At 50.6% G+C, this 13,368-nt stretch overlaps 1 protein-coding gene across 14 annotated transcripts in view; it reads right to left on the reverse strand.

Annotated features, from left to right (window-relative positions):
- The window catches only part of TACC2 (transforming acidic coiled-coil containing protein 2), a 201,818-nt gene that overhangs the window by 123,206 nt on the left and 65,244 nt on the right, over positions 1-13,368 (reverse strand). For 13 of the 14 annotated variants that reach the window (XM_045068841.1, XM_045068838.1, XM_045068845.1 and 10 more), the window contains one exon: positions 13,147-13,260. The exons of the other annotated variant lie outside the window; for it this stretch is intronic. In XM_045068841.1, coding sequence (XP_044924776.1) covers positions 13,147-13,260 — 114 coding nt within the window. The remainder of the gene's footprint in view (positions 1-13,146; positions 13,261-13,368) is intronic. 14 annotated transcript variants of the gene reach the window in all.

A 13,368-nucleotide genomic window follows, 5' to 3' on the forward strand; every position in this document is an offset into this window, starting at 1 on the left:
AGCCTACTTCACACACAGGCCCACATTGCCTGAATGTGTGGTCAGCTCAGCCCACATTTGAACTTGGCCTTGTCCTAACTGTATATGATTGATTAAATGGGAAGCAAAGCTCTGCCCACTGGACTGTCTTCTTGGGCAGAAAAATGATCTCCAGGGGTCAGAGTCCAATATTGGTGTGATATCGGGGTAAGAGTGAAAAAATAAGACATTTGAAGGTTAGCCACGATATATCTGGAGGGTCTAGAGGGCTGGGAGTGAGGGGTGGTCACAAGGCATGGCTGAGTCGACGTGGCTTCATTCTACGATTAGAATGGTGACGTAGATATCTTATCTCCCCACCAGACAAGCATCTGAAGCCCCAGTCTTTGACTTGCTTCTATGTCTTTTAGACTAGCAGTTCTCGAACTTTGTTGCCCAATAGAATCCCCTGGGGAGCTGTGACATTTCCCTGTGCCTGGGGCCCATCCTTCTATCAGCTAAATCAGAAACTCTGGTGGTAGCACCCAGGCATCAGTATTTTTTTTTTAATCTCACTAGGAGATTTCTGCGTGCAGCCAAGGTTGGACACAGCACCCCAGATCCTTGTCACTCACAGGGTGGCCCAGGAGCTCAGCAGTGTCTGCAGTCCAAGTCCAAGGTGTGAACGAGTCCCTGAGCACCTGCTAGAGCACTGATTCTGACTCAGCGGGTCTGGGGTAGGGCCCGAGGTTCTGCCTATTTGAAAAAGGCTCACAGGGGCTATTGAGGCTGCTGGGATCAGGATCCACATCGTGAGTGGCACAGCCCTAGAGCAGTGGTGCTCCAGGGACAGCTCGGCCCTCTAAGGGACCTTCGGCAGAGTTGGGCGACATTTTCGATCATCCCAACTTGGAATATGCCACAGTCATTTAGGACGACTGAACATCCTACCACATACAGGACAGTCCACCCCAGTGATGACCCAGGCCCCAGTGTCAACGGTGCTAAGCCTGAGAAACCCTGCCTCAAGCACCCAGCTGAAGATTCGGCTGGAACAAATGAATAAATGGATGAGTGACTGACTTATCACCACAGTGATTCTGTTGTGTTGTCAAATTAACCTGGCCCACAGAGAGCTTTTAAGGGATGTATCAAATACACGTGCCCTCTAACCGTCAGACATGATACAGTCACTCTACAAACAAAAGTGGAGTCCTCACTGTGCACAGCCCGTTGTGCTAAGGACCAGGCCCACATCCCGTCCTCAGAGGCCTCACTCTCCAAAGGCAAAGGACATCCACCGAGGACCCGCCTGTGCCAGCCCCGAACTGCACTACCACACTGAATCCTCCAGAGGTAGGTACTCATATTATGCCCATTTTACAGATGAGGAAACTAAGGTCTGAAGTGACTAAGCAATCTGACTGAGGTCCTAGAATGAGTAAGTGACAGATCTGAACCCAGATCTGTCCAGCTCAAGAGCCCAAAGCTCTACTGTAAGGGATGAAATCCTAGATGATAAACTGTAGCACATTTGTCTGGGTCTCAAATCGAGGTCAGGTTACAGAAAAGACTCTTGCTACTGAGGCAGGGGAAGGGGAGAGGTGTCCTGCGGAGCTGGAGCAGGAAGAGGGTTTCACACTCCATTTGCCTCTCTGGTCTCTTGAACAAGAAGGTGGTCCCTAGAGGGCTGACGCGGAGTGGGAGGTGCAGGGCAGGCGGAGGGTCCCCCTAAAACCTGAGCTGGTGTGTCTGCTCGGCACCTCCCAGCCATGTTGCAGCTCTTACCTGCAACGCCTGTGGAATCCGGGCCTGCCTCTGTGTTTACACGTTTCTCCACATTTTATGTCAAAGGAAAAGGGAAGAGAAGAGAAGGCACAAATGCCCTTACTTGGATTTGTAGAGCTGATGGTTTTTCAGGACAGGGGGAAGGATCAGGAAGATGTGACCACCTCCCACATCGCATCGGGTCAGAGTTCCCAAAAGCAGAATGCAAAGGAAGGTCCTGAAGAACCCAAACGGCCCCCACAGGGGACATCTCTGCAGAAGAATCACCCTCCACTGAAGATAAAACAGGAACGAGACAGGAGGAATAAACCTCAATTCAACACAGAGCCTGGTGGTTTCTAGTGGATAAACTTCCTATCCTTGTGCAAAAGCAAAGCTAAACCCTGCCATGTTGGGGAAGAGGGTTTTCTCTCCAGGCGCCTGGCTGGTTCAGTCAGAGGAACATGGGACTCTTGATTTCTGGATTATGAGTTCGGGCACCACGTTGGGTGAGGTGATCACTTACAAATAAAATCTTTAAAGGGGCACTTGGATGGCTCAGTGGGTTGAGCGTCTGCCTTCGGCTCAGGTCATGATCCTGAGGTCTTGGGATCAAGCCCCACATTGGGCTCCCTGCCCAGCAGGCAGTCTGCTTCTCCCTCTAACTCTGCCCCTCCCCACCGACTTGAGTGCGCACTCTCTCTCTCTGTCTCTCACTCTTTCACAAATAAATAAATAAAATCTTTAAAAATTCAAAAAAAACCCCGAAATCTTTACAAAAACAGTATTTTACCTCCCATGACTCAACTGTTTGCAAAGAAATTTAGAGAGAAACCACCCTTAGCGCTTCCTAGTAAACCGCTCACACAGACACACTCAGCTAGGAGACCACGCTTACGTTTTCACAGAACTTTCTCTTGAACTCTCGTCCGTCCGAGACTGTCCTCTCCACCCACATCTGCACCCTCCCCGGATTGTGGCAAATTAGAGAATCCGTGAGCTCTCGTCCAGCTCACGTTTCACAAAGGGTTGGCCGCACTCTGCTGCAACTGCCACCAGCCACAAGCGAAGGGAAAGCCAGCGCCAGGCGGCCGCTTACTTTGCAAAAAAGCCGGAGCAAGCCTGCCTGTGTTGCTTTCTCCGAGCCCACCCGAGCACAGGATTCCTTTCAGCCGTGACCAGCCCCTGAAGGAAACAGTCTGTGACATCAGTGCAAACCTGGCTCACCTGGGCAGCTTTCCGGGCTTGGCAAGGGTGATGCTTACTCACCACCGTCCAGTGGGTTTGTGGAAAAGAACCAGAAGAGGCCAGAAGAACTGCACTTAAGAGGAGTTGGACTAGTGATCTGAGGATATGCTGTGTGTCCTTAAGGAAGTCACACACCTTCTCTGGGTATCAGGTTTCTCATCTGTAACATGAGGAGGCTGAAGGTCCCGAAGTCCTTCTGGTTGTGCTGTTTCATGACTGCGAATCCCTGAAGCCAGGCATGAGGTCATACCTGTCTCCAAGGGTGAGCACCCCTGCTCTCATGACTCGGGAGACAGAGTCAGACATCCTTCCTAGGTGGCCCGGAAAGGCATTCTGGCCTGGAGCTGAGACCTCACACCGTGGCCTATACTCCCTGCTCCCCCAGACTCTCACTTTCTGCCAACGCCGGCCATGCATGTTTGAATTCCAGAGGTTTGGTCACCTGCCAGGAAGGGTCTCCTCCTGTAGCCATCATGCTATGCTATGCTGTCTGGCTGTTAGGCAAGGACAGACAGCTTGCAGCCCTGCCCCTTCCTCTAGGAGGTTTGGGATGGGCCAGCAGCTCAAAACGTTGTGCCAAAAGTGAGGGCAATCTGTCCCATAAGATGCGTTTGGGGCTTGCGTCCCGGTGGTGTAGCCCCAGCCGGGCTCACCCACACAGACGCTCCCTCCCTCCCACAAATGTTAGGTTTCAGCTTCTTTGCAGCCACACTTGGCAAGAGGTTAACCCCAAAGCCTGAGTTCCCCAAGGAAAAGAATGCATTCCCCATGTATGCTAGATGGCTTGACCTTGCATCAGATATAATGTTGCAACATAGAAGCCACCCGGGTAGGGAGGCTGGTGGCTCTGGGATGGGAGGTATCTTTAGATGGTGGTGACCCGTTCCCAAGAATCCAAAGCAGATGCAAATGAACTTCAGCAAATTTCAGCTAGCCCATGTGTCAAAACACAAGTTTACCAGTAACCTGCCTTGATGATAGTATTAGCTTCATTCAAATTATGACGGTAACAATGATACTAACAATAGAAGCAATTATCCCTGATCTTTAAGTACTTACTGCATGCCAGGCAGGCACTCTGCTAAGCTCTTTACACACATTAGTTTTGTGCAATCTTCATAATATGTCCATGCACTAGACCCTTGTGTTATACACATTTTACAGGCAAGGACACTGAGGCTCAGAGTGGCTAAGGAACTGGCTTAGAGGCTAATGGCAGAGCTGGAAGTGAGACCCAGCGCCCGCCTCTCAGTCCTGCCTGACCCGATTTTCCAGGACAGGAAGCCACCAACTCACCGGATAGTCACTCGGGTTGAATTATTCAGAAGTGCTTATGGAGTGCCCACTGCCTGCCACACAGAGTATCAGATGCTGGGAAACCAAAAGCCTTGTCTGCAAGTCTAACATTCCCAAAGAAACAAGATCGTGGCTTTTTCTCTTGGCCACCAGCCAGGACCCCACCCTCCTCTGGAGATGATCAAACTTGTATCCAAGGAAGCACCCCTAAACAGAGGATTCAGAATCGTGACCCTAACTCCTCATCACATGTGGGAGAATACAGAGTCCCAGGGAGTGGAAGGAAGTACAGTCCCCTGGAGAAGGCACAGGGAGTAGAGGACCTACTGAACAACCTGATCCCTTCGGAGCATGTGAGCACTGAGCTAGGAGTCACCAACTTGCATGCTGGTATTACCCGCAGCCGGTCAACCCACCCATGCATTGACCCCAACCATCTTCCCAGCGGAGGAGCCTGCGTGCAGGTGCAGGAAAGAGACCTTGACTTCCCTTCTAAGCACCCAGGCTGGGTGTATTTGCCGGGTAAGTGCTGAGCCAGTGGTGGGGATGGAGCTGCCTGCTGGCTTCTGTGCCCCTCAGGGACCTTGTTCCTGGGCTCTCTGAGAGCTGTCAGGCCCCAGCTCTCATAGTCACAGCTACTGACTACTGAAAGCTGGCTCGGGGTTCCTGGGGGGCTCAGTGGGCTAAGCCATGGACTCTTGGTGTCAGCTCAGGTCATGATCTCGGCGTCAGGAGATCGAGCCCTGCGTCAGGTTCCACACTCAGTGTGGAGTCTGTTTGGGACTCTCTCTCCCTCCCTCTCTGCCCCTCCCTTCTGCATGTTCTCACTTGCTCTCTCTCTCTCTCAAAATAAACAACTAAATCTTAAAAAAAAAAAAAAAAGAAAGAAAGGAAAAAGCTGGCTCTGTGCTGAGTGTTCTGTGTCCTGCCTCCTATAACCTCCATTCAGGGTGCTGGGTGGCTCAGTTGGTTGGGTGTCTGTTTCCGGCTCAGGTCATGATCCTGGGGTCCTGAGATCAACTCCCGCATCGGGCTCCCTGCTCAGGGTGGAGTCTGCTTCTCCCTCTACCCCTCCCCTGCTTGTGCTCTCTCATTCTCTCTCTCAAATAAATAAATTTTTAAAAACTAATAAAAAACAAACACCTCTTTAACTCCCCAGAGACATCAGCGGCCCCCCCCATGTACCTATGAGGAAGCCGAGGCTTAGAGTAGTCACTTGACCAACCAACAGAGCCTTGAGAGTGAAGATGTGTATTTGCACTCAGTTGGCCTAACATGCCCCCATACCTCCAGTCTGCTTTCCTCCTCAGCCTCACTCTGGTCCCTCCCCATCTGGCCCTCCTGGCTGACGTGGGGCAGCATCGGGGACCCAGTCTCCCTGCTTCCCCCGGGTGGGGGCTCCTGGGCTGAGACACAAGTCCACCACGCACTGTGGTCCTCTCGTGGCTCACCCTCCCCTCTCCCAGGGCATAGATGCACCCCTCCGCTGAGGTTTCTGTTCCAAACACACTCTGCCCATTTTGCAAAAGGAAAGGGCATTAGGAGTATGAGTACTCAGACCTGTGCCAGTGCCTTCCCTGGAAACAGAAACACTTTCACAGTCAAGGTCTGAATCATCAGGCTGCTAAAATATTTAACGCTGAACGATTTAACAAGCCCTAAGAAGAAAGGGGAGGGAGGTTGTGTGGCAGTTAGCTGGGGCCTTCTGACCCCCCATGCTTCTGGGCAGCCTCTCTGGCCCTGCCAGCTTCTCAGCACAAGAATGGTGCAGACAGGGCAAGTGGAAGTCCAGTATCTGCCCTGAACCCATTTCTGCTCCACGCAGGTGGGGCCAGCGGAGAGGTGTGGGCAGGAAGGTTAAGTACCACTGTTTAGAGCTAGTTGACTGGATTCCCTGAGGCCTCCGCACCAGGCCTGGGCATGAGGTCATGCTGGCTAAGCAAGGACCTCTGGCTGGCCGGGGTTAACCGGCTTGGCTCAGGGGCTCGAGACGCCTCTTGCTGATCTGTGCTGCTGTGACTCTACGCGTTTCTACTCCGGACACAGAGCTCCCTGGCTTTGCCACTTGCAGAGCCACGGCGGGAAACAAGCGCTCACTCACCACCCACGGGCGCCCTAGCCCCGGCTAGGCTGCACGTGTAGAACCTTCCGGAATCCACACCGGCTCTGATGGTGATGATTCATCTCACTTGGATACGTGAAGAAACAACGTCTCTGAGTTGGGCTCTCCCCTGCAGAAGCCACTAGCCCTGTGTGGCTTGTCCGACTTCAATTTTAAATAATCAAAGTTCAGTGCAATTCATAGTTCATTTCCTCCGTGGCCCTGAATCCACCTCGCCCTGAAACTGACGCTTGATTTTCAAGGGTCCCCATTTCAGGGGCTCAGGAACCCCATGTAGCGAGGGTCAGCCATACTGGAAGAAGAGATAGAGAACATTTCTATCACCGTAGAAAGTTCTAGTGGACGGCGCTGTCGCAGAGAGTAACCTCGCCAAGATTCCACCTGGCTGATAAGTTCATGATCAGGGGTCTAAGCTGAGCTCTGAAACACCTTCCAGAAGAGAGGTTCTAGCCCCCCAGCTCCAGCTCTTATGAGCTCTCTGCCCTTGAGGAAGCCATACCGCATGCCCGAGCCTCCCCTTCCTCCTCTGCTACGGGGCCCACGAACAGCCCCTACTGAGGGGCTGGATTTCTCTGACAGAGAAGGAAGGTGCTGGGTGTGGAGGTACTTTGGGCCAGAAGGAGGCCTGAGTGAAAGGAGACTCACATCGAGCCCTCGCTTTGTGTCAGGCATTCCGAACAGAGTGGCTCATGGGATCCTAACGATGCTGGGAGAGTGGCGAGCCCCTGTTCTGCAGGTGAGCAAACAGGTTCAGAGGGCGACGCCCCCGGTCACAGAGCTGGAACTGGAGCTGGAGCTTGCGGTCTGTCAAATTCTAGGACCGTGCTTACTCTACCCTAGAACTAAGAATTCTTCTCTCAAAGCCTAGAAGCAGGTGCGGGGCGGCTGGCCTGGCTAGAAAGAGCAGCCCCTCCCTGTGGAAGGGCCCTTGGCTCAGTTCAGGCATCAAGGGGGAAATCTGCCATCAGAGGCCACTGGGGCCCAGAATCTGGTCCTAGCTCCCTACCAGTTGGCTTCCTGTCCCTTCCCTATTCTGAGCCTCAAGGAGAATGCCCCCAAGCTTCCTTCCTGCAATCAACAGCCAGAGTCCAAAATACCCATTTCTCAAACCCCGCTGCACCCAGGGCCGCGCCTAGGGCTTCCGCCAGTGGCCGTAATGAGAGGTTCCAGAAGAGCAGCCAGCTCAGTGCGGACACATTCATTTGGAAAATCACCACCCAGCTCGGAAACAAGTTTCTCAAGTGGCGGCGAGCGGCTCCTCCCCACCTTGGTCCAGGTGCCACAGGGCAGAGCAGCTCAGAAACCCAGAAGAGCCAGAAGCCACAGCAGGAAATCCAGCCCCCGCCACCCTTTGTGTGGTGCCCTGGAAGCACGGTTTCTGGCTTTCCAAAGTGACCTGGTGAGCTTGCAAAGGACAGCTTCACCTCCAGGAAAATGCATTTCAATTACTGAACACAAAAGCTTCCGAACATCAAGGCTATGTTTTAAAAGGCCCTTTGACTTTTATATGTGATGGCTCACAATGACTAGAGCTGTCATAACACTATAAATCCACGTCATCGGTAGAGGCTTTAGCTCCTATGGACCTCTGAATCCTGTAACAAGCTCCTTTTGAGCCCAGCAAGGTTATACAAGACGGACGTGTAGCTGCAGACAGGCCAAACCGCCGGAAATGACCCTTCCCCAGTGGCAGCCCCCCTCTTTCTGCGGGGGCTCTCACTATTTCATTTAGGGACCATGGCTGTGTCTTCCCTTTGCTTAATTGCCAGGATGCTTATAAATACATACATTTGAAATTAGAAAGGTACCATTTTTATTATACACCGACCATATGCCAGGCACGATAGCGGATGCTTTGGAAACATTCCAAGCGTACCCTAATTCCAACCCTAATACAGAGTGTTTTTGGTTTTTTGGGGGGTTTTCCCATTTTACAGTTATGAAGCCGTTCATCCAAGGCTGCTGAGCCAGTAAGATACTGGTGGGGTATGAACGGGTCTGTCTTACTCTACTGTCTCCTGGTTGGGGAGAATTTTGCTCCAAGTCATGGGGGTGCCTGAGCTCTGCTGGGCTCTGCCACAGCCCAACACTTCTCAAAAAGAAGTTTAAAATAATCTAAACTAAGTAATACAAATGCAAACCCAGAAGGATCTCGGTGGAGAGGGGGATCTGTTGTCCTGGTTTTATCTACTAAGAGACCTATGCTTGAATCCTTCCCCCCAACCCCTTTCCTTAATTTACTCAGCTGTGGCCATCCTCGAAACCTTATTCTTAAACTCGAAAACACGGTGTCACAGCTGGTAATTTTAGAAGGAGGAGGGGAGAGAGGGAAGAAGTGGAGAGCGAGCGTGGGAGGAAGGTTAAGGATGACTCTAGCACGGCTCTCAGGCCCGGCGGGGACTTCCTCGGCACAACACCCCGCACCTCCCTCTGTTCTCTCCCTCTCCTGACCTCCTCCAACTTTTCAAGCCAGCTGTCCTTCATGGTTTAGCTTAGGTCTGCACTAGGACCCCAAGTATCTGGAAATAATTTAGTCCTCTCAAAATGCACTACGCATTGGAAAGGATAGCTTTCCAACCATCTCCCCAAATGGAAAAGAAAAAGACCACTGTAAACAAATATTCAGCAAAAGCAAGCTTGCGGATATCCAAGACAGGTCCGGCACTACAGCCCTCACCATCCATGGTGTGGCATCAGAATATTCAAGTCTAGATTTTCCATTCACAAGGAAGAGAGTCATATATGTACAAAGTTGAAATCTACTCAAGTACTTTCTGTAGAACAATCTAAAAATAAATTGAGACCGCCTGCAGGCCCCCGGCTCTTCCAGAGGCAGAGACCACACAGTGGTAGAAATCAACACCTGCTTCCCAGAACTGGGCGCGCATATACCCGTCAGGTGTGGGGGACGACAAAGCCACAGGATACCCAGAGCGTATCCACCAGAAGTGCCAAGTGGGCTTCAAAATTGGGGAAATAAAGCAGTAAACGTACTTGTGCTCCTAAACATCTTACATGTATATGAGATTGGGTTCTCATACTATCCTGTCACCGAGGTAGAAAAGAGACATTTCTAAGATACTGAACCTGATCCATGGTATCAGCTCTATTCAGGTCAACAGAATCTTCAAAATTCAATAAATTCAACAAATGCACGTCACCTGATAACCAAGAAGAGACTAGAAACTTTGGTTTTGGTTTGTTTTGCTCTTCCTGGGGCAACTCCATACAATATAGTATGGTACGCAACGAAAGATATTCATAAGGTTTTATAATAAAACACCATCTCACAAACTTCCAATTGAAGCAAATCACTGTGAGCTACCCAGGAGGGGTAAGAAAGAATTCACTCCCCTCAGTCATTAAGATATTTTCCCAGACGAAGAATTCAGCACGAGGAAAGGAAGCAGCCGGGTTGGAACCTTGCCTCGAGGAGAACAGTCTCCACAGGAGGGGACATGGCGGCCATTCAGGTCACAGCACGAGAACAGGCCACACCACAGAAAGGTACCGGGGAACAGCCAGTCAGCTCTAGAATGTGCCAGAATTGTGCTGGAACCGATGATCTCAGCCCTCACAGCAATCCCATGAAGCAGGGACAGTTGTCCTCCCCATTCTACAGATGGGAAAACTGAGGTTACAGATGTAATTAACGGGCAGAGCTGTGGTGTGAATCTGGGGCCCCTGCTTTGAAATTTATCCCCACCCAGCTCTTGGCAGCGTCTACCCGTTGTGTGGCCTCTTAACTGACCCCAGGCCACTGCTGAATTTCACCTTCACAGACAACACCTGCTCTTCCCCAGGATGTGTGCCCCCTGGCCTGGGCTGAACTCTCTCTGAGGCCCGCCCAGGTCCACTACACAGCTCCCTTGTGGCCGAAGGATTCACCAGAGGTCCTAAGCCTCCTCCCTGTAAGGCCAGAAGTGTTTCCAACGTTTATGTTTAACTTGTAGGAATAAGGGTGCTAGGCAGAGAGATGTGGGCATTTGGGGCCCCCATGGGAAGGCTTGGACCTCATTGTTGACAGGTGTCAGAGCTCTGGGAGGGGCGGTGGTGTCCAGTCGAGCAGCCCCTCACCACTTGTGGCTGTTGACTACTTGGAATGTGACTGATCCAAATCATGCACCACGGCTATAAAATACACACCAGCTTTCAAAGACTTCGTATGAAAACAAGAAGGTAGAATTTCAAATTAATCATCTTTATATCAATTACTCATTAAAATCTTAATATTTGTGATATACTGGGTGGAATAGAATATGTTATTGAAATTAATATTACCTGCTCCTGTTTAGTTTTGAGTGTGGCTTGTAGAAAACTTCAGGTCACATACGCGGCTCGCGTCCTATTTCTGTTGGACGGAGCTGGTCTCTATCTTCGGGGAGACCTCTGATGGTCTACCGAGCCTAAGTTGGAATCTGTGGCCACTTATTTGCCCGGATGTCGCTGCCCCCGTAATTCCTCCAGAGGGAGGGGAGTTGAAGGTCACCCCACTTGGCAGGCTGGGGCAGAGGGTCCATTCAGAATTCTTTCTGGAAATCCTCAGCCAGTGCGACGGGGGCAGGCATTTTTCCCAAGAGCCCAACGGACAGGAAAGGCCAGCCCTCCTCTGTCAAGGACCAGGGCAGTGAATGTTCTGGAGCCAAATGATCTAACCAGAAGTCGACTGTGAGTCACACATGCAAACCACAAATGCCAAAGTCACATATGTAATTTTAAAAGTTTTGGTAGCCACATTAGAAATAGGGGAAAGAAACATGTGAATCAGAATTTAATAATATATTCTCACCCAATATACCTGAAATATTATTTTAACATGTACCAGCATAAAAACTATGAATGATGTGTTTTATGTTCTTTTTTTTTTTTTTTTTCCATACGAAGTCTTCACCCCCTGGGATGTATTTTGCACTCACAGCACCCTCGCAGGGGACGAGCGGCTGCCAAATTGAGAGAGTCTGAGAGTCTACCCCTTAGCAGACCCTCCTCCATCAGGGCGAAGGGAACCCACCAAAATGTCCGCTGCTCAATGAAGTGCTAAGTCAGACACCTTCAGCCACGAAGACAGGCTTGCAGAGTTCTGATGGCAAAGGGAAAGAGCACTGTGCAGATATTTAAACAGAGAAAACAGTGGCTGAAAATACACATCATAAATACCAGTCATCATTAGGTGGTGAGGTTGTGGCCTTTTCTCTCGTTCCTTATACTTTTCTATTTCTTACAGAGTTCTAATAATAATTTAGAAATTATGATTTAAAATGTTTAAGCAGGGGCGCCTGGGTGGCTCAGGGTCCTAAGATTAAGCCAGGCATCCGGCTCTCTGCTCAGCAGGGAGCCTGCTTCCCTTCCTCTCTCTCTCTCTGACTGCCTCTCAGCCTACTTGTGATCTCTCTCTCTCTGTCAAATAAGTAAATAAAATCTTTAAAAAAAAAAAAAAAAGATTTCCTAAAACAAACAAACAAATAAATAAATAAATAAAACGTTCAAGCAATTAGAACGGTCTGCCCTGAACCGTTTCTTGAACGACTATACATACGTCTGGCCCCAAGTACTCCAAGAAGGGGTAACACCTCCAGGGACGTTGGGAAGGGGGTTCATATCTTATCGGGGGGAGGGAGAGGATTTTCCTATGAGATATTTGTCCTGGGTGAACTGGGAGCATCACAGAGACAGACCAGCAAGGGCCGTGGGAGGACTCTGGTGCTACATCAGCAACAGAGACAAGTGTCCCTGTCCCTTACTCCTGCCCCTGCCTGGCCAGCACGCGCCTGCATCTCGCTGGCCCAGAGTTACAGGAGGCGCCCTGGTCAGGGCAGAGAGGCAGCCGGGGGTGGGGGGAAGCGCTCAGACTCGAAAAACAGGTGATCGCACATTCTTTCCGCGTGCACACACTATGAATCAAATCGTTTCTAACGTGCCTACAGCTGTTCAGTAGGATACACTGGGCTGCCCCAGGTACTCATTTAAAGTCCAGCCCTGCTCTACTCACATACACACACACACACGCATACACACACACACACACACACGCACGCACACACACTCACTCACACACACACACGCACAGAGCACCAGAACAGCCAGATGTCTAACTAAGGATGTTCACAATATCTCCCTTTCCCGTCTCAGCAGCTGCTTTTCTACAATCCTCGGTGGCATTTCACTTGGGAGAGACGTGGGAGGCACACTTCACACACGTGTGAGGGTCCGGCGTTCACGGTTACGTCTGTCGTTTGTCCCCTGTTCTCGAGATCTCTCTGGAGTGTGGCTGGGGTTGGTGAGACGACATTCCTGCTCCAGAGACTCAATCAGGGCTGAACCCATTTGCCTCAAATTCGTGCTTGCCTAGCGCTGGGGGTTAGCATGTGATGTCCAAGGGGTACAGGGTTTCTTTGGGGGGAGGGGGATGACAAGGTTCTAAAGTTGATAGTAGGGATGTTTGCACAACTCTGAGAAGCCATGGAATTGTACAGTTTAAATGAATGAACTATATGGTATGTGAATTACATCTCAATAAGGCTGTTTGGTTTTGTTTTAAGGTAATAAGCTCAGACATGAAATTCACTCCATCCCGAGGATAACAGTGGAGCTTTCCGTCACCTTGGGCACTGCTTTCCCTGTATAAAGAATGGGAAAGGCTCTTTGCTCCTTGCTTATGTAAAGACTCGTGTGTGAACAGAACTCTCCTCTGCCTCTCCTCGTGTCTTCCGAAGAAGGCCTCATAGTTCTGCAAAGGCTGACCCCTTTTCACTGACCTTTCTGCTCCTCCCACGCTTCTGGCCGTGTCCGGGATGACCTCGTCTGGGGCATCTGGAGCTTCCTTCTCGGGAATGGAAGTTAAGGTGGATAGGCCAGGCCTGGGGCTGCTTCTGGGATAATACATAGACATAGATGGTAAGAAGGGGATTTCTCTCCACATGTGACTAAAACAGTCCATCTCCCAATTCAAGCTTTAAGGTGTCACTACCCCAAAATGC

This window comes from Mustela putorius, unplaced genomic scaffold (assembly GCF_011764305.1).
Source record: "Mustela putorius furo isolate JIRA1106 unplaced genomic scaffold, ASM1176430v1.1 tig00003909_pilon_pilon_pilon, whole genome shotgun sequence".
NCBI classification, from domain to species: Eukaryota; Metazoa; Chordata; class Mammalia; order Carnivora; family Mustelidae; genus Mustela; species Mustela putorius.